At 49.5% G+C, this 21269-nt stretch overlaps 1 protein-coding gene across 6 annotated transcripts in view; it reads left to right on the forward strand.

The window, feature by feature from the left end:
• smyd3 (SET and MYND domain containing 3) overlaps positions 1–21269 on the forward strand; it is a 732860-nt gene that overhangs the window by 555647 nt on the left and 155944 nt on the right. Inside the window, exon 1 of one of the 6 annotated variants that reach the window (XM_078557399.1) lies at positions 3145–3196. The exons of the other annotated variants lie outside the window; for them this stretch is intronic. Coding sequence (XP_078413525.1) covers positions 3179–3196 — 18 coding nt within the window. The 5' untranslated portion in view covers positions 3145–3178. Of the gene's footprint in view, positions 1–3144; positions 3197–21269 lie in introns of those variants that run through there. 6 annotated transcript variants of the gene reach the window in all.

Consider the following 21269-nt stretch of genomic DNA (forward strand, 5'->3'; position numbering starts at 1 on the left):
TTATCATGTAGGAAACACAGCCCCCAATTTACACAAAGCAAGCTCCCACCAACAGCAATGTGATAATGGCCGGGCAACCTGTTTTCATGATAAAAACAGAATTACCTGGAAAAACTCAGCAGGTCTGGCAGCATCGGTGGAGAAGAAATCAGTTGACGTTTCGAGTCCTCACGACCCTTCGAAGGGTCGTGAGGACTCGAAACGTCAACTGATTTCTTCTCCACCGATGCTGCCAGACCTGCTGAGTTTTTCCAGGTAATTCTGTTTTTTGTTTTGGATTTCCAGCATCCGCAGTAGCTTTTAGCTTTTTGTTTTTATCTCTGTTTTCATGATGTTGATTGAGGGATAAATATCGGCCAGGACGCTGGGGATAACTTCCCTGCTCTTCTTCAAAATAGTGCCATGGGATCTTGTGTGCCCACCTGAGAGGGCAGACAGGGTCACAGTTTAGCATCTCCTCCGCAAGACGGCATCTCCAACAGTGCGGCACCCCCGCAGTATGTCGAGCTGGACTTGTGTGTTGAGGCTTTTCTTCATAGCTTCAGAGTGATTGAAACATAACTGGAGGTTTGGTGGTTGCAATTAAAGACTGAACACCAGGTCACAAGGAAAAGGAGCTCAGCTGTGAACCCTGTCTGACTGTGTTCTTCATCAGCAAGTCAACTGCGCTGCTTTTGATTTCATGATTTCAGTGGAGCATCTAATTGTCTAATTAAGTGTTCACGGCCGTGCTGGAGGTGAGGAAGTCTGCAAACATAGATGAGAATCTCAATCCAATCGCAAAAGGAGCTCAGCCGGCCAGTGGAGGGAAGCAAAACGCAAAACCACGACTAGTGCCACCCAGAATATCGGCCAGCTTACCGAAACCGGCTGTGCCTTCACGAACCCTCCCGGGTTGTCAGGGCCCGTGGTGTGATGCAGTCAGGTTGCCGAGTGCAATGGCAAAAGCAAAAGTTCCCATGCGAAATAAAATTTGAAAGGAAGACTCACAGAATTGTTACAGTACAGGAGGCCATTCAGCCCATCACGTCTTCCCCCAGCTCGCTAGACACGATCGAGAAAAAACTCACGTTCAGAATGCAGCTTTCACCTGTCAAAGCGCTCTGCCGTCAATGAGTTACTTTTGACGCATGGTCACTTGTGTAGGCAACCGTGGCCACCGGTTTGCACACAGCAAGATCCCGCAAACGGCAAATGAGAGAAGCTATCAGCAAGTCGGTTTTGGTTGCCATTGGTTGAGAGGCGGGGGCTGTGGGGTGTGGGGGGGTGGTGAGGTTGTTATCCAGGATACCAGAACAGACTCCCCTGACCTCCTTCCAATAGTACCATGGGATCTTTAATGCCCAACTCAGCCAAACACACAGGACAGGATGTTCGGGGCCCACCAAGTTTGGAACCAGAGGCGACTGGGACCCAAAGGTAAAGGCACAGGCCACCCTAGCGGTTTCCCAACCCAGTTCCTGGTGTCGGCCATTTTGGCAAAGGCTGGGTTTGGGTCCTACCAGAGCTGACCTCCACCATGAGGTGGTTGCCAACTAGGCTCATTAAGAGCTTTGTCAAAGGTAAGTAATGGAGACAGACTGTGATTACCCAGTTGGTTTCCAATTTCCTGATGGGTTGGGTGGGGGGTGCAGACAGATCAACCGCCTAGTAGCGAGTACCCAGCGGCAGGCAAAAGGCCACCCTCTAGAGGGACTCAGTGATGACTTGACTTGGTTTTCTGTACTATTTTACTTAGATTTATTTAAAAAGTTGCTGAAACGGCAACTTCTTGTTAAAGGGTCCTCTCAGTTAACTACCACCCATCGTAGCCAACTGCTCCTCTGATGCTGGAAGGCCCCTGATTGGCCCTCCATCTTTGGGAGCCCGCCTGATGCCCTTCATTAGACAGGGCACCTACCTCCACGCCAATTAAGGGGTCGCCCCCAGTCAATATTCCAACAAGGGACTGCTTCCCACGTCGCTCGGATAAGGGTTCAGCCCCGGCTCCTGTTTCCCAGTTAAAATCTAGCCCGCAACCTTCGGTTAATGCGTCAGGCGACAGATGGCACAGCCTCGGGTCGTGCCTTGGAAAGGTCAGCCTGGATGACCTCCATCTCGGCCGTGTGACGTGCAAGAGAGCAACACCAGTGATGACCGACGGTCATGTAGCTCAGGGACAATGCAGTGACTCACGAGGCCGCCTCTGGGGGAGGTGAACCTATTTTTTTCTCCCTCTCGCTTCGGGCTGTGTCGCACTCTTGATGAAACGCTTTGTGAGGGAATTAAGATCTCGCTCTCCAATATTAGCAATGTGTCCATTCTGTCACCTGCTGTCTTAACAAGGAAGCTAACCCTTTGTTAAAGCCGCTGACAGATTCTTACGTGTTATGACAGAGTGTGATTAATGTTTTAGTGGCTGAAGATGAGTATTCGCTGTGATGTTAGAACGGTGAGAGACTCAATTTTATTTTTGCACACAGGTGTTGGAAGGCTAATTGTGAATTATCCGACAGTGAGTGGGAGTGACATTGCACTTCAGGATTAGAATGAGCCGCCAATCTAAATTGGTCCAGAATCAAGCAATTTAAAGTTCTTTATCCTAATCTGAATTTTCGGCACTTCACGTCTGGATATTTTCCAATCTTTCCTTTTCCCTTGTTTTATCTTTGTTTTTCAATTATTCCACCCCGCGCCCCCATCACTTCATTCTCTCCATATTGACAGCAGATGTGAAATCTGTTCCCACATCCCTGTCAGCGGTTCGAACACAACAATGGCAGCCTGCATTTATAAAGCGCCTTTAATGTTCCAAGACCTCCCAATGTGCTCGATAAGAGCATAATCGGACAAAGTTTGCCCTGAAGCCATTTAAGGGGGATGTAAGGACGGGTGAAGAGAGGTAAGTTTTTAAGGCATGTCTTAAAGGAGGAGAGAGGTTTAGGGAGGGAATTCTGGAGCTTGGGGCCCAGGCAACTGAAGGCATGGCCACCAATGGTGGAGCGACGGAGATGGAGCGATGTGCACAAAATCAGGATTGGAGGGATGCAGAGACCTCACGAGTGCTCGCGAGGCTGGAGGAGGTTCTGGAAAGGGGCAGGGGTGAGGACCTGGTGTGATTTGAAAGCAAGGTTAAGACTTTTAAGATGGAGGCGTTGCCGGACAGGGAGGACATTGTAGGTCAGCGAGTAAAGGGGCGATGAGAGAATGGTGTGAGGTAGGATACAGAGCAGCGTCATTGTGGATGAACTCAGGTTTATGGAAGGTGGGCAACCATCCAGGAGAACATTGGAATAGTTGAGTCTGGCGGTAACCAGGGCCGGGATGAGGGTTTCAGCCGTGGACTCTGTCATTCCACCAGAGCACAGACCACCCCCACCTCCGGCTGTTTGGCTCTCTCGATTCTGAAAGACTTGAGGTGGAAATTTTCGATTCCGGGACTAAGTCCCTTGGCGGGGCAGGAATGGGGCGGGGGGGGAGTTTCCGTCTGCCGAGTCCTCTGGGAGTTTGCGCCACATCGTGCGACACTGGCCTGGTTTTACCGTTGGGCGTTTCCCGACGGTTCTCGCAGCAGAGCAGGGCTCGCGCCCCGCCATCGTATCCGGCAGCCACGTCTAAAAGGCATCAACTGACCCACTGTTGCAGGTAGAAGACAGAGCTCCTGGAAGATCCTGCGGTCAGTAGATCCATGCGGGTCGATGCTCCACCCACCCACCCACTGCGGCAGGCGGTGTTCCAGGGTCTGGTCGCTGGAGGCCTCCATTTTCCCCTCCGATCTCCACAGGCTTTCTTGCAGTCAAGTCCAACATTTGCACACCACATGTTCTGGACCGGCGTCATATCCCGCTGGCGGCGTGGACAATCGGACGGGGGTTGGTGGGGGGGGGTGGGTGGGGGGAGGGGGGAGTAATTTCATGAACAAGGTGCAAAACGATTTCATGCTGGCCTCTGGCGGGAATGGCGACCCCCCCTCTCCCCCCCCCACATCGTTTCACGCCGACGGGAAACCAACTTCTCCCCTCCCGCCGCATCGTTCCTCTGCCCCGCCCGGGTTGGGGTGGCGGGGGGGGACTGGAAAATTCTGCCCTCGGACTCTTAGTCGTTGTTCTACGACTTCCTGACCCAAACCCGGCTGACAGATTCCTGCATGATTAATTCCACACAACCTGTCAGCGTGATCGGAACCACCGTGCGTGTTGAATAGGAAGATATTATCCACTGATTTTTTGCCATTAACAGTATTCGTACCTTTGCCTGCGGAACTAATTAGGCAGGTTACTGACAAACGCAACAAATCAATCCCAAATGCTTTTATTCCTTCCACCTCACTGAAGCACTGGTAATATATACCATCTTGTAAAGACCAGCCTTGGGGTAAATGTCTATATACTCCTGTTATACGTCGCTTCTGCAATAAGTTCAGCTCTCGTGAACACGCTCTGTATTCACTGGATCTGGGAAATATTAGCGAGTCCTTGTGGGTGCACTTTATATAAACATCTCTTCCAAAATTCAGAGAGACTTGGACAACTGCTCCTCTGGTAGGAGGCGACAGGAACTCGCTCCGCGCTCTCTTGCCCCTTCACAAGAAGATGATAAAATGAATTTGGCCGCTTTTGTAAAAAGCAACATGCATCCTTGAAACAAAGCTGCTAAAGATAAAAATCATCCGTGGGCAGTATTAACGTACGCAGGGCTTTCCCTGAATGCTTCCAATGCCACATTGCAACTTAATTTTAACTTTAAAGGAAATGGAAAGCAGGCCATCAGATGAGGTAGGTGTGTGCGTGTGCGTGTGTGTGCGTGTGTGTGCGCGTGTGTGCGTGTGCGTGCGCGCGTGTTCGTGTGCGTGTTCGTGTGCGTGTGTGTGCACGTGTGTGTGTGTCCTACACCTAATTATCCTGTGCTGTCATTTACCCCTGAGTTATGCCTAGCAGGCTTTTCTGCATCCTCTTCTCTCGCTCTCACTCTCTCTTTCCATCTCTCTTTCTCTCGCTCTCTCTCTCTCACTCTCCTTTGTTCTTTCTCTCCATCTTTCTCTTTGGTTTTCTGACCCTTCTTGTCTATTTCTCCCCAACGCTCCCCCACCCCCTCCCAATCAGCCAATAGCAGAAAATAATATAAAGCAGGTTCCCCTGAGATTCTGCGGCTTTGAACTCAAGCTCTTCCCTCTCTTCTTCTGCTACCCCCCCACCCCCCACTACCCCCATCCCCATCCACTTCACAGTCAATGCAGCAAGGCTGCTAGTTTGCAAGCAGTCTCAATCAGAAAGTTCAACAACAGGCCTTAGGCTCACTTCAGAACAGAGCCGCTGAGATTCACTGAAGCACAGTGAGGACCGACCTGGAACAGACACTTCCTCATAAAGTGAGGAGGTTGTATTTTGGCAGGTCGATTGCTCACGTACATCACAGCAGCATCAAAACAGACGTACGCCCTCACTGTAAACTGGCAGCCGCACAAAGTGGTATTAAGTAGCCGGAGCCTGGGGTGGTAATCTGAGCCGTTGAAAGCAAAGCAATTTTGACATTTCTAGTTCCCGCGTTGAGACATTCTGAAATGTTCCTAATTGTCATATTGTTGGTGGAGATTGGGATCCGCGGTGGGGAGAGTTGGCGGGAAATGATTCGATCAAAGACCCTCCAGCAGGGAGCCTGAAGAGCTTGTAACATCCTCCTGCTCTTCATTCTCCATCGAGCGTTCACATCATCCCTTGTCTGTGTGAAGGACTTTTAAAAATGATCTGGTCAAGCCTGACCTCTGGGTACTCTGTGCTGACAGCTCATTATATCAACTCAAATCTCTTCGGCTGCCACTTTCTCAGTGGAGAGGTGGATTGGGGACGGTGCGGTTGGCGGAGGTGGGGATAGGAGGGGGCGGTGATGTTGTGGGCGGTTGCTGATTTTTGCCATCTTTATCCCTGGACCATATGTGTCAGGTCTATTGTATTTCCTTGGGTGATTTAAGCTGCTCCAGTGCACCTACTGCAGACAACCTGATAGCAGACCCCATTGCCTGCAGATAGACTTGTCAAGTGGATTTGAAGTGTCTTAGCTCAGCTTTGGAGGTAATTTAGCCACTGTTTATGCTGAAAGTGCGATGCCTCATCTCCCTGCTCATTGCACGAGACAGGAAACTGCAACGAATGAGCACTGGTGAGGCTTTCCTTTTCAGTGAAGTCGCTTTTGGAAAGCTGAGTGCTTCTCTGATTCCAGCAAACTATTACGGCAAGATCTTCAGTGTCTTTATCTCTCTCTTGAGGGGGGTCAAACGCTTCTGTCGAGGGACGGAAGAGGGGAAATTGGGAAGGTGGCTTGGTTCAGACTGTGTTTACAGCAGCTGAATCCATTAACTGAGGAAACTTCACGGGCTGTGGGCTTGCGCCTGAAGCACATTCACGGCTTCCACCCCTTCCCGCGTCGTCTCAAGGGAAGAAGTAAAGGAAGACTTGCACTTAGAGCGTAGAACGAGGCCATTCATCCCATCGTGCCTTTGCTGGCTCTCTGCAAGGGCACCTCACCTAGTCCCACCCGGCCGCCTTTTCCCGGCCACCCTGCAAATGTTTTCTGCTCAGTTAATGAACCAATTCTTGAATCTGCCTGCACCGCGCTCCCAGGCAGTGCATTTCAAATCGTGGCCACTGGCTGCGTGAAGAGGTTTCGCCTCACGTCGCTGTTGGCTCCTTTGCCATTCTCCTTAAATCGATGTCCTCCGCTTCCCCGCCCTTCCACCAAAGGGAACAGTTTCACCCTATCTACCTTGCCCAGGTCCCTCATGATTTTGAACATCTCCATCAAATCTCCTCTCGCTTTCTCTTCTCCAAGGAGAACAGCCCCAGCTTCTCCAATCTGTTTGCATAACTGAAGCCCATCATCCCTGGAACCATTCTTACAACTCTTTTCTACATCCTCTCTAATGTCTTCACATCTTTCCCAAAGTGTGGTACCCAGAACTGAACGTAGCTGAAGCCACAGCAGTGATTTATAAAAAGATTCGCCACAGCCTTCTTGCTTTTGTGCCCCATGCCTCTATTTATAAATAGATTACCTTTCATGACATCCCAAAGCACCTTACAGCCAGTGAAGCACTTTCATGGAAAGGCAGTGGCTCCAACAGTGCTGCACTCCCTCTGTCAGTCAGCCTGGATTACGTGCTCAGGTCTCTGGAGTGGGACTCGAACCCACAACCTTCGGACTCAGAAACGAGAGTGCTACCCGCGGAGGCACGGCTGGTGCCTGGAAATCCTGGCTGTTGTCTCACCCCTCCTCTCCTGCCCCAGACCTAGGGCATTAGATCATGACCTCACCTGAGACAGAGCTAAGATTGGTAAACTCAGCAGTTAATCGCAACTCGTGGCCTTGTGCCCCTGGTGGTTCTGAGCTTGCAATACAGTGTTTTTTTTTTTCACATTAAATCTATTGATTGAATGTGTTGGGTGAAATGTTAAATCTGCCCATCGCCATGGTAGCGAAGGTTAGGTTTGAAGCGTTTCTGAACCAACCCCCTTCATGACTCGGCTGTGCCAAGCAGCCAATGGAAGGGCTTCCTCCAACCCATTATGTGAGACCAGGACTGCACTTTGAGCCAGAATGGGTGGAATCAGGGAGGTTGGGGGGTTTGCCCGCGTGCACACCCGCAGAGGGATTCCACAGCCTGAATTTTTCACTCGTCGGGGGCGCACAGTCGGGGGGCCTGGGAGTGGACGGGAAATCGGCCCCTGACCGCGATTTCACACTGGCTGGGCGAACTAACGGCCAACTAACGTGAAACGCGCACTGAGAAAGGCTCAGCGCTGCCGGTGGGGGCGGGAAGATGGTGGGCGCTGACGTCACCGTGGATACCGGTGAGCGCTTCCGCCGAGCTCCCTGAAGGCAGACGGCTGCCTCGGGGGAGCTGCAGGCCTCCACAGAATAAACCAAACAACAAAAACTGCTGCAAAAATTCCTTATTTTATTTCCCCCACGGAGGTTTCATCCCGCCCTGGATCGAGGTTTGAGCAGAAATGTAAAGGCCGCCTGACCGATTGGCCTGTCCGCCAACCGTAAAAGTGGACGGGCTGCGAAAAATCGCTTTCAATAGCCTCCTTAATGGGCTTAATTGTTCGCGTGCGGGATGGCGTAGGGACACTTGCCCGACGTCATCTCAGGCTATTTCACGTCCATTTGGGTCAGGCGCGCACCCCACCCACGAGGTGTAAAATTCTGCCCCACATCTCTTTTAGTTAATTAGCCTTGTCATTGATGAGGACATTTTGAGGCTGGGAACAACAATTTCTGGAAGATGTTACCTGGAGATCGAACACTCCCTGATTTTACTCGCTCTGTCATTGGTGGCCATGCCTTCAGCTGGAATTCCCTCCCTAAACCTCTCTGCCTCTCTACCCCACTCTCTCCCTTTAAGACTCCCCTTGAAACCTGCCTCATGCTGAAGCTTTTGCCCACCTGCCCTAGTATCTCCTTACCTGAATCTGTGTGAACTTCTGGGAGAGCCAAAATGCCAGATCAAATAATAGCCAATCTCAGTTGTGGCAATTTTCCTCCCCGCAACATCACCCTGTTTAAGCTCGTCTGCCGCTGAGACCCTCATCCAGGCCTTGACTTGACCTCTGGACTTGACTATCCCAACACACTGCTGGCTGGCCTACTCTCCACAAATTTGTTGTCATTTCTACCATCTAGAAAGACAAGGGCAGCAGATAGGATGGGAACACCACCATCTGGAAGTTCCCCTCCAAGCTACTCACCATCCTGACTTGGAAATATATCACCGTTCCTTCACTGTCGCTGGGTCCAAATCCTGGAACTCCCTCCCTAACAGCACGGTGGGTGTACCTACACCACACAGACCGCAGCAGTTCAAGAAGGCGGCTCACCGCCACCTTCTCAAGGGGCATTTAGGGATGGGCAATAAAACTGCAGGCCCGGCCCACGTCCCATGAAAGAATTTGAAAAAAAACCCCCAAAATTCTGTTGTCTGTGTCCTAACCTGCAGCAAGTCTTGTTCACTTACTAGGGGGGATATTTCTCACCAACTCGTCCCCAACGGTCCAGGATATCACTCTGGTCCTGGTCATTCTACACACTGGTAGTGGTGGTGTGTTATAGAGTTCACTCGGGAAGTCTGAGTTGCCGTGGCAACATGCAATTTTACATACAGGTTGTGGTCCGGAGCTATGGGCAGTGAAGGTAGAGGCTCCAGCATTCATTCCATCACATGGCTGAGCAGGAATCTCTCCCGATCCTGTTACCCGCCATTGCCGTGTGATTTGCAGGTTGACACTCAACTTGTTTGGCCACGTTAGGTGCGCACCTTCCTTGGCCGTCAAGCCCTGGGGCGGGACTCGAACCTGGAGCCTCTGGTGCTCAGAGGCAGGGACAACTACTCGCCAGGCCACAGGGCCTCCTGATTCTCTGCAGCGCCCACCTTTTATTTTGGCGCAGGAAAGAGCTAAGTGTTTAAACAATCCCTGAATGAAATGGTTAACTGGATGCTGCCTTTCCCTCACTAACCTCAACCCACAGAAGCTCCAGAGATAATCTGCAGCTTCCCCTTGCTCTCCCCACCAGCCCCGCCCATCCCTCCCACAATAACCCCCACACAAAAATGTAAAGATTTGTCCCTAAGAGCCAGCTGGAGCGCCTCTGTTAATGAATCTGAGGGGTCAGCTTTGCTGGCACTTGTCAGAATAAATTACTCAGATTAATACCTTTTCTTCTTTATCAAAATAATTGGTTTGCAGCTTCAACACTATTTCCATGCCAATCGCGGCATTGTATTTCCTCCTGCATTGTTGAATGTAACTTGAATAAAGATCTTCAAAATAAAGAGAGGACCCTGGGACTAGCTGAGCTCCTTCAGGAAGGTTGGGGTTATTAAATGTTCTGAGCAGTCAGGAAAAATTCCAGTAGTGAAAACAAAGATTTGTTCCGGTCTCTGATAGGTCAGTAGCCCAGAGGGGGTACGTGTCATCTGAGTAAATTTAGTTATCACAGAAATCACTTTGAGTGCACCAGATTTGAACCTTGCCTCTTATTTTCAGCCTGTGTTCCTCCTAAGGAGTGGAGCTGTGGGCTCAACTGATAGCTTCAATGGGGGCAGGGAGGGTGGTGGTGAGTGACTGAGCCACACACATTGGAAAGTCCACAGAGTTTACTGAGTTAACACATCCTAATGAGGGTTGGGAGGGTGAGTGAAGAACGTTACCACTTGCCTCAGTGCCCCTGAGTTTGGGATAGGGGAAATCAGTTTTTTTCTATTTGTCCTTGGGATGTGGGTTTCGCTGGCCGGGCCAGCATTTAATGCCCATCCCTAATTGCCCTTGAGAAGGTGGTGGTGAGCTGCCTTCTTGAACCGCTGCAGTCCATGTGGCGTAGGTACACCCGCAGTGCTGTTAGGGAGGGAGTTCCAGGATTTTGACCCAGCGACAGTGAAGGAATGGCGATGATTATGGTTCAAAGTCAGGACGGTGTGAGACTTGGAGGGGAACTTGCAGGTGGTGGTGTTCCCATGCATCTGATGCCCTTGTCCTCCTGGGTGGTAGAGGTCGCAGGTTTGGAAGGTGCTGTCGAAGGAGGCATGCAGGGTTATAGATGGTGCACACTGCTGCCACTGTATGTCAATGCTGGAGCTAATGAATGCTTAAGGTGGCAGATAGGGTACCAATCAAGTGGGCTGCTTTGTCCTGGATGGTGTCGAACTTCTTGAGTGTTGTTTGAGCTGCACTCAACCAGGCAAGTGGGGAGTATTCCATCACACTCCTGTCTTGTGCCTTGTAGATGGTGGACAGGCTATGGAAAGTCAGGAGGTGAGTTACTCATCGCAGGATTCCTAGCCTCTGACCTGCTCTTGTTGCCAAAGTATTTATATAGATGGTCCAGTTAAGTTTCTGGTCAATGATAACCCTCAGGGTACTAATGTTGGGGGACTCAGCGATGGTAATGCCATTGAATGTTAAAGAGAGATGGTTAGATTCATAATGGGCCAAATTTTACAGCCCCGTTGCCATGGGGGCAAGGCTGTAAAATGGGGTGAACCATCCCAGAGCCCATTGACTTCGGCAGGTAGGGAAAATCCCACCGGCAGGAGGGGCCATCGAATTCCACCCATAGTATGGGGGTTTCGTCTCTATTGGAAGTGTGCACATGGACACAGTATGGGTTTGATTGCAATGCATCATGTGGGAGAGATGTCTTGGCTATTCGAACGCTCTCCTGGCCAGCTTCCCAGTTTCTGCCGCCCATCACCTTAGGTTCATCCAATACTCAGCCGGCTATACCCTCATTTGCACAAGTCCCACTCACCCATCTCCCCCGAGCTCTCTGAACTTGGCTGCCGGTCCAGCAATTCCTCAATGTTTCCTTGTTTTCAAAATCCCTCCATGGCCTCGTTTCTCCCTATCTCCTCCAGCCTCCCAGCCTTCCGATATCTCTGCGTCCCTCTAATTCCGCCCTCTTGAGCATCCCTATTAATAATTGCTCCAACATTGCCGGCTGTGCCTTCAGCTGACTTAGCCCAAAGCATTGGAATTCCCTCCCTAGACCCCTCTGCCTCCCTCCCTCTCTCTCATCCTTTATAATACTCTGTTATGACGCAGCAGATGATGTGTGGCAGGCAGATCAAATCCACGAGGGCAACTTGATCAAGTGGTCACGACTGTTTTGCAATTTGTATTTTATTTCGAGATGCATGCCCTGAATTCTGAAGTAATAAGACCACCACGACTTCAGAGGGTTTTAGCAAACTTAATTAAACATTTATTAACAAAAGAAAAGATTTCAAGCACGTACATAAGTCTACAAATTACTGCTATAATAACTCCTAAACCCCTAATTAATCTGGCTTCCAGTTACACCACCATTAAAGCAACAGTAAAAACAAATAGATTTAAACAGACCCAGGTAAAGCAACACAGTGCCCTGGATAGTCACATTCAAAATGAGTTTTCTCAGCTTTGATTCCTGTCGACAGCAACTTGATACACAGAGACTGGAGGCTTTTCACACTTGTGTTAGATCTTAGAATGCCTGCTCCTTTTGCACATGGCCTCATTCCCTTTATACATGTTCCTCCCATTTTTAATGCAAATTCCATTGCTCCAACTTTGTCTTTTGCAACTTTACTTTTCTCATAATATTAATCTTTCATAGTACTAACTTTATCAATAACCTTTGGGAAAAATAAACACACTGTTTGGCTTAGCTTCTTCTGGCTAGGTGTAACATCTTACCATCTCTTTGAAATTCAAACTACTCTAATTTATCTAAAAATGCACATTTTCCTTATGCCTCACATTCTAAAACTTCGGCCATGTTTACGTATTTAGTATTTTAAACCTAGCTTCTTGTCGATGACTCTAAACCTCCAGACCTGGTCTCTCCAATTCAATTAAACCTCACACACACACACACACACACACATACACACACACACGTGTGCACAGAGAAACTATCCAAAACCCCACTATTAACCCACTTTTATAATATATCACAATAACATTATGAAAATGATTATATTTTCATGACATGGTCCTTGAAACCTAACTCTTTGACCAAGCTTTTGGTCACCTGTCTTGATACCTCCATATGGCTCAGCATCAGTCTTTGGTAATGCTCCTGTGAAGCTGGCCTTGAGATGTTTTACACATTAAAGATGCTGTTAGTGTTCTTTGTTAGAATTCTCTGTGGAATGGACCCCTTTGTTAGAAATCTCTAGAAATTGACTTCTTTATCTCCACCTCCCAGCCAATGTCGTGTAGCAAATGAATGGAAAGCATTGTGTAGATATTTTTATTGTCCTCTTATTGTATTTGTCAGAATTGTGGAAACTTAGGGAACTATTTCTGCAATTATTTGACAAGGTGGAGAACGAGCTGTGCACCACTGATTAAAACCCTCTGTAACATATTTAACATTGGGCAGCTATTTCTAATGTCAATTTCCCAAAGACCATTTTTAAGGTCGGTGAGATTGTCATTAAATTGTCTTGTTTCCACCCTCCTGTCTGTTCGGAGAACTGCTGGTGGAAAAAAAAAATCCAGGAACCCCACCTAATGCCTTCAGTACATAGTGTGATAATGTGCACTGCCTTATCGTTCAACTTGCACATTATAAATCAAACCATGGAAATGGGCAATTTTTCAAAATCTTTGGCATTGAGAAAAATTACTTCATAAAAGGAATTCCCCACTTTCTCGCCCACTCCCGCTGAGGTGTTTACTTTCTCTTTAATGGATATTTCTCCTGTTCCAAAGGCCAAGAGGGGAGCTTTCTGTCTCTGACACTTGGGCACGGCAGAATAAAGGCTGTGGTTGAGAGACATGTGCAGTAAAATGCACTGCCATTATCTCAAGAGCAGGATGGGGAAGACTGAGGAGATGCTGGACAGCTAAATACTGCAGCTAATATTTCCCACCTGGCACACTCCCGCCATGTATTGATGCAGGACCGTAGCTATCAAAGAGGGAGAGAGGAATCTCCTGCAGCAGGGAGCAATTACTGGAAAGAAGTGGAATTAGAACGAGAGGGAGTTGTAAAGCAGGATTGTAACGATGTGGGCAGTGGAGTGATGTAGACGCCCACGCGTTGATAAATTTCAGCAATTTACCTTCTCCCTGGCTTCGCGAAGTGGCTGGACCTTTAAACTTCCCTGCTTTATGGCAGCTAGTGCCGTAAAAAAGGGGGCGTGTCTTCCTTTCCCCCGACTCTGCTGCCCTGCGCTGAAGGCCCCAGGAACCTGCTGCCCTGCACTGAAGGCCCCGGGAACCCGCTGCCCTGCGCTGAAGGCCCCGGGAACCCGCTGCCCTGCACTGAAGGCCCCGGGAGCCTGCTGCCCTGCCCTGCACTGAGGGCCCCGGGAACCCGCTGCCCTGCACTGAGGGCCCCGGGAACCCGCTGCCCAGCGCTGAAGGCCCTGGGAACCCGCTGCCCTGCACTGAGGGCCCCGGGAACCCGCTGCCCAGCGCTGAAGGCCCCGGGAACCCGCTGCCCAGCGCTGAAGGCCCCGGGAACCCGCTGCCCTGCGCTGAAGGCCCTGGGAAGCCGCTGCCCTGCGCTGAAGGCCCCGGGAAGCCGCTGCCCTGCGCTGAAGGCCCCGGGAAGCCGCTGCCCTGCGCTGAAGGCCCCGGGAAGCCGCTGCCCTGCGCTGAAGGCCCCGGGAACCCGCTGCCCTGCGCTGAAGGCCCCGGGAACCCGCTGCCCTGCGCTGAAGGCCCCGGGAACCCGCTGCCCTGCGCTGAAGGCCCCGGGAACCCGCTGCCCTGCGCTGAAGGCCCCGGGAACCCGCTGCCCTGCGCTGAAGGCCCCGGGAACCCGCTGCCCTGCCCTGAAGGCCCCGGGAACCCGCTGCCTTGCACTGAAGGCCCCGGGAACCCGCTGCAGCTGTATTGCATTGAAAGCAACTAGGAGTGAAGTGGCAGTCCGACTGTGATTGCCACTGCTCGGAAGCTCTGGCCCATTATATGTAAATAATTATATATACAATGGGATTTAAATATTTACATAATCGGCTTATTGAACAGCCATCATGGCGGCAAGTACTGAATTGTGACGGCATTACACATAAAACAAGTAATGATAATTCATAGCATAGTTATAGGCAATCATTAAAATAGAAATAAATTATAAAATAATAAAAGGATTGCACGATTATAAACACTTGAGTGTACAAATAATTAGGATACACTGTGAAATGTAAGCCTCCTTCATTAACAGAATAAAAATGAAAGGTCTACTGAACTCTGCATTTTGTATTGAAGTCCATGTAGCACATGTTGTCAGGTTAAGTTCATTATAAAACTCATAAGTAGTATGTAAATGATTGAGAATTTAAAGTAGGGGATTGGGATCTTTCTGAATCTTATTTGCAGATTAGTGTCTTTTCTACTGTGCAAGAGGCCACAGAATCAGAGGAGCCCAGAGGCCCCAGAGCTTTGTGGAGGGGGTTACGGGGAGGGGTGAGGCCATGGAGGGATTTGAAAGCAAGGATGAGAATGTTAAAATCGAGGTGTTGCTGGACAGGGAGCCAGTGGAGGTCAGCGAGCGCAGCGGGGGCGATGGCAACAGCAGGAGGTCCAGCAAAGCCAAAAGCAAGCCCGCAGAGACCAGGGCTGCAGCTAAAGGGTTAAAGGCAATCCAAACAAATGCTGCCCCTCACCCCTCACCTGCCTCTCCCTCTCTTCCCCACCCCCCCCACCCCTGTCGTCTCCTCCTTTCATGCCGCCATCACCCACAACAAATGAGAAACTGAGACGCAGATAGGCCCTCAGCCACAGGGAGAGCTTGCCCTTGAACTTGGGCTCATTGCAGTGGATTTGTGTCCTTCAGGCTGTTTTAATGTGTTCAGTCACATTTCACTACGTCCAATTAATTCACTCATTGAGACGCGCTGCTGAGGAAACGGCAAGTGAATCACTTGTCCACCAGCGAAAAATCAGGTCCTGGCTGTTCCCGCTCGCTTAATCATCCTTCTTTACCCGAGTTTTCACATTTATACCATATCTCTTTCTAATTACCCTCTGAAATGTTTGTGAAAGGTTGTGGGATAACCCGGCTTATGTTTCACGTTATCCTCTGACATGCACCTCATTTTATTGCTTTCAGTGAGGAGTAACTCCCGTGACATCCTGGCCCGATCCTCAATCACCGCCTGCCTTCCCCCTTCCCCACCGCCCCCCCCGCCACCTCTCACGTTCCCAGGCAAACGCAGGGGACGCAACACCTGCCCTTCTCACCGTCCGGGACCCCCAAGCGCTCCGTCCGAGTGAAGCAGCGATCGACTTGGACTTCTTCCCATTCACTGGGCTACATTCGCTGCTCCCAGTGTGAGCTCCAGTACGTTGCAGGGACCAAACACAGGCTTGGTGACCGCTTTGTGGAACAGCTCCATTCAGCCTGCAAGTGTACCCTGAGCTTCCAGTCGCCGGTCATTCTCATTCCCTGCCCCACTCCACTCCAACTCTGACCCCCCCCGCCTCGGTCCACGGCCTCCAACACTATTCCCACAAAGCTCAGCGTCAGCTCAAGAAACAGCGCCTCATCTTGCAGTTAGGCACTTTTACAGCCTTCCGGACTAATATGGAGTGCAACAATTTCAGATCAGAACCTCTGCTCCCATAGGCTATCAGCTGGCAACTGTGAGGAATGATTCTGCTTTTCCCACTTATACTCCTCCAGGCCCATCTTCTGTTCCTTTGCTTGTGCCATGACCATCTCCTTTTGCGTTGCACCATCTTCCCTTCCGGTAATTTAATCTCTCCCGCCTTCCATCCCATCACACACGTCCCCCTTTTGTTCCTCTGTCCCTTTCCCTGCCTCGGTACTTATTACATCTGGAACGTTTCCCAGTTCTGACGACCGGCTATGGTTTGGAAACCTTAACCCCTGTTTCTGCCCCCGTGAATGCTGCCAGACCTGCTGAGTACTTCCAGCATTTTCGTGTTTTAATTCCTGATTCCCAGTGTCAGCAGTATTTTACCGTTAGACGTGATTCCACGATTGGGCAGCACTCGCTGAACAACCCTGAGTGCGCTAATCGCTACACCAACCACCAACTTTAAGATAATCTGTCGAGCTCGTAATGTGGCTCATTTATACCTGCTAAAAGCGACACACTTTCATACACAGGGACCTGATCCCTGCAAACAAAAGGAACCTGTTCAAGCCTTGAGCCTTAAACCTTTTGGGACTACCCGGGAGGCAGGAGAGCCTGTAGTTCCTCGTTGTTTCCTCCACGGAAATGCCTCAGCCAATCAGAGTCGACTTGCCAGCCAATCAGCACCCTTTTCTCCTACAGTGTAAAAAGTTGCGATCATTTAAAATTTGGTATTCTTGCATTTGTTCACGAGGAGCAACTTCAGCAACGTGTCTCTCTCTTCAGCAAAATTAAAGTTTCGCACTACCAAGCGACTCTGTTACTTTTGGAGCAGAGATTAACACTGATTCTGTCACTTTAATGGCACTGGTAATGAAGTATTTTGCAATATACTCCAACAGTATACAGTCAAGTGTTACTCGCCCTGCATTACGCGCTGACTGAGAATAACAAGTTGAACCTGCCAGGGAGGTTATATGATTCCTGTGAAAAGCAAGGAAATGAGAAAAAGGGTGAAATTGTGTTTTCAACTGGGGGGTTTTAAATACACAAATAATTGAGACTCGCAGCTTAATGCTTAGCAAACTGGTGGTGGTGCAGAATGTGGTAGTGAGCTATATACAAACCCCAGGGTTTGATCCCGCAGCTAGAAGACCTCATTTTGGGTTCCTACTAGGATTAGGCTTGGAGCACCTGGATTGGGCAGGAGGATAAATCAGGGCTGGACTCTCATCTCCTGAGCACGTTATACAGGGCGAGTAACACTTGACTGTATACTGTTGGAGTATTTTGCAAAATACTTCATTACCAATGCCATTAAAGTGTCGGAATCAGTGTTATTCTCTGCTCCAAAAGTAACATAGTCGCTTGGCAGTGCAAAACTTTAATTTTTCTCATCGCCTGAGCTAGGAATTCCCATTAGAAATTCCTATGTTTGGACGTCGATGGCTTCATTTGGCACTCAGCATGATGCACGGAGGTTTGAACGAGGCACTGAGGTGTAAGATGCAAGGTATCAGCACAATCCAGTGACCTGAGCACAAAAGTCCAAGTTGACACCCCAGTGCAGTGTTGAGGGAGTGCTGCACTGTCAGTTGTGTCATCTTTCATCAAATGAGGCGTTCAACCAGGGCCCCTCATATGGGATGTAAAAGATCCCATGGCACTATTTTGAAGAACAGCAGGGCAGTTATCCCTGGAATCCTGGTCAATATTTATCTTTCAATCAACATCCCAGAAGCAGATTATCTGGTCATTATCACATTGCTGTTTGTGGGAGCTTGCTGTGTGCAAATTCGCTGTTGCTTTTCCTATAACAGCGACTACACTTCAGAAATACTTCAATGGTTGTAAAGTGTTTTGGGACTTCCTGAGGTTGTGAAAGGCGCTATATAAATGCAAGCCTTTTGTCAACATGGTGCAGAAGTCAAGGGTGGGTTTTTCTTCAAAAGGCCACTCACAACAACGATAGACATTCTGGAGATTTACCGGTCTTACTTTGGGGAACATGATTAAATAGGGGAACTTTTCCTCAGATTTCACTCGAATGGGTTGGATGGAACCCGTGATGAAATGGATTGTGTGTGGTCTGTGGTAGGAGTGGCCTTTCCCCATTCCATGTCTTCTCTCGTTCCCGCAAACGCAGAGCTCACTTAATGTCATTGTTGTATTTGTACAAGCCACAAACATCTAATTATGTGCGAGAGTGAAGAGTTGCTTTCTCCATGGCAACGCCTCAGCCAATCAGAGTTTACCTGCCAACCAATCAGCATCCTTTTCCCCTGTAGCATGAATTGTTATGATCGTTTGAAATTTGGCATTCTTGCATTTGTCCTGATGAGTATAAGATGAAAAGCTTCGGCAACATGTCTCTCTTTTCAGCAAACGTGAAGAATTAGAAGCGTTATGTTATCTCTTTTGTCAAAATAATTTTCATTGCGACCTGAAGGCCCAGTAGACTTGCTCTAGTAATTTGCTCCATTCTCTTCCACCTTGTTTCCCACCCCCAAACCACATTGTGATTGTAGTATAAGGGTCTGGCACATAAAAGGTTAAGGTGGGACTGAGTCCAGTACCGCCCACACCGTGATGTAAGAGAACACATGACCCACACCTAGAGGTCAGTGTAGTGTTGGATAGAGCCGTGTGTAGAAGCAAGCATGGAGAGAGAGCTCCTATCTTGGAGAAGGGTGGAGGTGAGAAGGTGGCGGCGTCCCCACCCTTGGATTGCCCTACCCGATTATGTGTGTCCCCCCCCCGCCACCAAAGTCACCACAGGGGAGGGCGCAAGATTCTGCCCGTAGTTCCAAGTTAAGATGGTGTGTGGCATGGAGGGGAATTTGCAGGTCACGGTGTTGCTTGTGCGCCGAATGCCCTTGCCCCCTTCTAGGTTGCACTTCTTGAAGTCCAAATCGAGACGTGGAGTGTCATGGCTTGAGCGGCAATATTTGCTTTGCTGATGATCAAAAAGCTAATTCTTCTCCCATTGAGAGAGGCAGGGGTCAGAAACATGGGAAAGCTGGTCTTATGTTTTAAGAGTTTTTGGAGTTCAGGTAGATCTTATTGAATGATGGAGAGATCTGCATGACCTCGTACAAAAAGTTGGCATGCAGGTTTGGCAAGCAATTAGAAAGACAAATGGAATATTGGCATTTATTGCAACAGGGATGTTGTATGAAAGTAGGAAAGTGTTGCTGCAGTTGTACAGGGTATTAGTTAGACCGCATGCGGAGTACTGTGTACAGTTCTGGTTTCCTTACTTAAGGAAGGCTTTAATTGCATTGCAAGCAGTTTAGAGAAGGTTCACTCGCCTGAGTCCTGGGATGAAGGGATTCTTTTATGAGGAAAGATTGAGCAGGTTGGGCCTGTACCCATTGGAGTTTAGAAGAATGAGAGGTGATCTTATTGAAACATTGTAAGATCTGGAGGGGACTCGACAGAATGGATGCTGAGAGGGCATTACACCTTGTGGGAGAGACTAGAACTCGGGGACACCGTTTAAAAATTAGGGTTCTCCCGTTTAAGACTGAGATAAGGAGAAATTTTTTCCCTCAGAGGGCGGTTGGCCTGTGGGGTTCCCTGCCCCAGAGAGCAATGCAGGTTCGATCATTGAGTATATTAACTACTGAGTTAGATGGAATTCTTGATTGACAAGGGAGTCAAAGGTAATGGGGCGGGAGGGGGGGGGGGCGGGGCAGACAGGAAATTAAGACCACAATCAGATCAGCCATGATCTTATTTGAATAGCAGAGCAGGCTCGAGGGGCCGAGTGGCCTGTACTCCTGCTCCTAATTCGTATGTTTTTTGTGGAGCAAGCCCAAGAAATGGTTATGGGTCTGCTCCTGCTCCTACTTCTTATATTTTTGCGAAGGAATAATGTCCTCAGACCTGATGAATGGCGGCTCCTGTTTGCATTTTCCCCACTGGAAACTTCAGCCGTGCCATTTCCCGCATTTGTGGTTTCTGAAGAGTGCGCTAGACTTGGTGTGCTGTATTGGGACAGCTGTTTCATATTCTTATTTTGTTTTTAACCTACTACTGACTATTGACCAGTGGAGGGTTTTATAACTATGATCAGATTACACTAGAGGGTCGACTGCAAACAAACATCCTCAAGTGGCCTCACAGAGGCCATAACTCCTTGTTCTCATTAATAATGTGTTTGTAACAGCTCGTAAGGCTTCATTTTTCTTTCTGTTTCCTGTCATTATCTTTGCGCAGAGATTATTCTCTGCTGACCATATGTCCTTCCCTCCCCCGCTCCCTAAAAGATTGGAAGCTCGAGAGCTGGATGTATGTACGAACTGTTTAAGGGCCTTTTTAATGAAGACCAAGTTAAAAACTAGCGCGTTTGAAAAGTTTGTTTGCACTTTCTCTCTCTCTCTCTCTCTGCCGCAATGTCCTGTCCGCTTGGGAAATCGGGATTGGTGCTTGCAACCTGCGCCGCTTTTGTGAAATGTTTCTGTTCGTTTGCGCCCAGCAGAGGCCTGAAAGGGGCCCTCAAAGCATCCAGGGGAGACTCCCTCGACACCGACGACAGGCATAAGGTGGTGGGCCGATACCCAAGCCTAGCCTGGTGGGTGTTGATTGACGTTTTATTTACACGTTTAAAATAACAAGGTAAAGCACAAGTGGTTTCCGGCGCTGCACAAGTTTGCTGCTTAACTCCATCGCGCACGCGGGGACGAGCGAGCGGACAAAGGAATCGTCACCTGATTCATCACCTGACCAGTCACATGACACACCCCATGGCTCGGATGTCACACGCCGTCCACCTCGCACCTCGCGTCGCAAGCTGGACACTCAATGCCACAAGGCCGGGGCATCAGGGCAAGGGGGAATGGGGCCTGGACTTACTTCCCCACTGAAGTAGAATTCCCAGCCTGCCTTGCCCCCTTTTCCCTGCGGAATGCCTGGCCCAGCCCCATTCAGGTGCCTTCACTCCCTGACATGAGGGGGCCAACATTGGGCAGGATAGAGACGGGGCAAACTGCACCCTGGCGGTGTTCACCATCCTTGGAGCTGCCAGGGGGAAAAACAAAAATGGGAGGTTTCCTTCTCCGTTTCGCCCTTTCTTCTGGGACTTTTACTTAGCAACGCGGAGGCAGCCATGGTAACAGCCCTCTCCCACCAACCTTTAAACACTGGATGCCTGAGACTCTCAGGTGGCCTTGGCGTGTTGTGTTGTACCAACGCAAACTCT

This window comes from Cetorhinus maximus, chromosome 14, assembly GCF_964194155.1.
Source record: "Cetorhinus maximus chromosome 14, sCetMax3.hap1.1, whole genome shotgun sequence".
In the NCBI taxonomy this organism is placed as follows: domain Eukaryota; kingdom Metazoa; phylum Chordata; class Chondrichthyes; order Lamniformes; family Cetorhinidae; genus Cetorhinus; species Cetorhinus maximus.